The sequence below is a fragment of the Haliaeetus leucocephalus genome, unplaced genomic scaffold (genome assembly GCF_000737465.1).
Source record: "Haliaeetus leucocephalus isolate CR32 unplaced genomic scaffold, Haliaeetus_leucocephalus-4.0 Scaffold317, whole genome shotgun sequence".
In the NCBI taxonomy this organism is placed as follows: domain Eukaryota; kingdom Metazoa; phylum Chordata; class Aves; order Accipitriformes; family Accipitridae; genus Haliaeetus; species Haliaeetus leucocephalus.
The window spans coordinates 663,947-666,399 of NW_010972753.1; the positions used below are offsets into that span (position 1 = coordinate 663,947).

The 2,453-nt window shown below is 50.5% G+C and overlaps 1 protein-coding gene across 1 annotated transcript in view; it reads left to right on the top strand.

Annotated features, from left to right (window-relative positions):
• The first annotated feature begins 600 nt into the window (after positions 1-600).
• PDHA1 (pyruvate dehydrogenase (lipoamide) alpha 1) overlaps positions 601-2,453 on the top strand; it is a 16,189-nt gene continuing 14,336 nt past the window's right edge. The window contains exons 1-2 of the mRNA XM_010571378.1: positions 601-667; positions 1,569-1,824. Coding sequence (XP_010569680.1) covers positions 601-667; positions 1,569-1,824 — 323 coding nt within the window. The remainder of the gene's footprint in view (positions 668-1,568; positions 1,825-2,453) is intronic.

The following is a 2,453-nucleotide window of genomic DNA, read 5'->3' on the forward strand; positions in this document are numbered from 1 at the left end:
GCTGCAACCCGAAAAATGCTAACATTTCAGGATCACACCCAGAACAATAGAAGACAATGGGTTTTGGCTGACCGCCATGCAACACACCCTTGATGTGGTAATAGTAGAGTCACACATGGCAAGGTGCTCCATGACGAAATATTACATAATCACCTTTCATTAAATTATTTTCTAGTGTCATTCTCTGCTTATGTTTTTGTTATGTTTTCATTGTTTGCCTCGTTGTTGAATTAGCTTTCTGCATTAGCTTTCTGTGGGACAATTTAATCATTTCAGGATGTTTTAGCATTTTTTAATGGAGGAAACATATGAATATTAATGAAATACCATGAAAAGTTAAAAAGTTGCAGAGGTATTGTAGATCAATGCTTTACTATATCCCAGGGAGGACACAAATGGATCCTTTCCCATACAAAAATAACTATTTCCTATGACTACCAGAAGCACTAATAATGTATCAGTCTATAAATGTGCAATTATAAAAATTGCTCTGCTTTTTTCTTTCATGTGGAGAAGGAACAGGTAGATGACACTGAACTTGAGATAAGCTTGACTGCTTTCTTTTGTAATAATAATATAATTTTTCCTTTGAGCAGGACCATGTCCACAATTGTTCCTAGATCTCGAGACCTCTACTTCATAGTGCTGCTCAGTGAAGAAGTAGCACGTGAGTTTACCACAAGCTTTCTGTCTCACGTACAGATAGCAGTACGCTTCATTCTCTTGAGCTAAAGCAGATGAACCTGACCTAAAGAATGCTAAAACTACAGAATAAAGCGGTGAATCCTTGTTCTGCCATGTATTGCAAGAAATTCTGACAGCCTCACCATCCCCCCCAGGGCAAGCTACCTACGCTTGTTTTCCAAATGAGAGGTGCTAAAAAAACATGGATTAATAAGAATAAAAGCTGGGTATGAAGGACCTGGTAGGAGGGGTGAAAATGTTACACAGAGTTAGTGTGATGGAAAAGACAGGACAAGGAACAGCTTGTTCAAAATGACAGAGAGGGAAGAAACAGCACTGGGAGCCGCGAGGAGAGGAAGCAGAGAGTTCTGCTCTCAGCAGGGAGAAGATAATATACGAGGACGCTGAACAAGGCCCAGGGACAAGAGAGGGGGTGAGCAGCAGGAAGGTTCAGCCGTGCGCACAAAGCAGCACGCTCAGAGGCGCTCCTTCTCCCAGCTGGTCACTGTTCCCTCTCCACAGGAAAGCACCAGGGAAAGAAAAGAGGCACTACTGGTGCTGCTGGGGGATTTTGGCACTTTTGCGGTCTTCACATAGACATTTTTTTCTGCGTATCCCTCCCAAAATGTAGCCTTTCCTGTCGGGGGTGTCAGGAAGCTGTTGTCACCAGCCAGCCGGAGCAGGGTCACCGTGAGGAACGCCTCAAAGCCTCGGCTCCCCCCTACCCATCTCCTGACCCTGTCCCCGGCAGGTTGGTGACACGGGCTGCAAAGGAAATCTTGCCACCTGCAGAGACCCCATCCCAGGTGCCGTGTGGCCTTGCTATAAAACCCGGGTGGGCCAGGAGGAGACTGGAAGTTTTCGTGTTTCATGAGTTGCACCAGTACAATTGGCGTGCGCGCGGACACCGTCGGCGCGCGTGAATCCATCAGGAACCTCTCCAGGACGGATACTGGCTGACGAAAGCGCAGGTTGCCAACTTGCCGGGAGAGGTGGCTACACCATTCAGGAGCGGGCTGGGACCTCTCGGGCTGCCGCGGTGCCTCGGCAGCCCAAGGGAAAGCCCCGCACGGACCTTCGGGATAACGCTTTCTCCAGCTGCGGAGCCGCTCCCTGCCTGGAGGACAACATCTCCAGCAAGTCCGTGCTCGCTTTCTGAGCGGGCAAGTGCTCCAGATTAAAGATACTCTAGGGAAAATGCCTTCTGAAGCGACTTATCAGCCTTTTCACCTTGCTTTTTGTTCTCTTGGAGGCCAGCTGCTGATGTTGCTCTTGTTACTCCACGAATGACGTCTACAGCTGCTTAGCTGCGCAGAGCTGGCTTGCAAAATCCAAATTTCCTACAAGGCGCATGCCAAAAATGACTCCACAAGAAGCCCCTGCGTAGTCTTGCCTTGCCCGTGTGTTCGCCAGCACTGCCTTGACCCTGGCGACAACTGAGAACAGCACTGCCTGCCTACTCACGGGTGGATTTCGTGAGTGCAAGGGTGACGTCATCTTCAGATTTTTCGAGGCTTTCCTCTCTGGGATGTGAAAAGCGGTAGCTTTATATTGCTTCGTTCGCACACCTCAGCCCGCGCCGAGGCGCAGCGCACCTCCCAGTACGACAGCCGGGCAGGACAAGACCAGCACGGCGCCGGGGTCCGCTTGTCAGCCTCCACGGCTTTTTGACCGAATTACGCCTCTTTTTGCCGCTTAACGACGGGCCGGTCAGCCCCGCGGCGGGGCCGGGAGGCGGGGGGGCGGGGCGGGAGGCTGGCCCCGCCCCG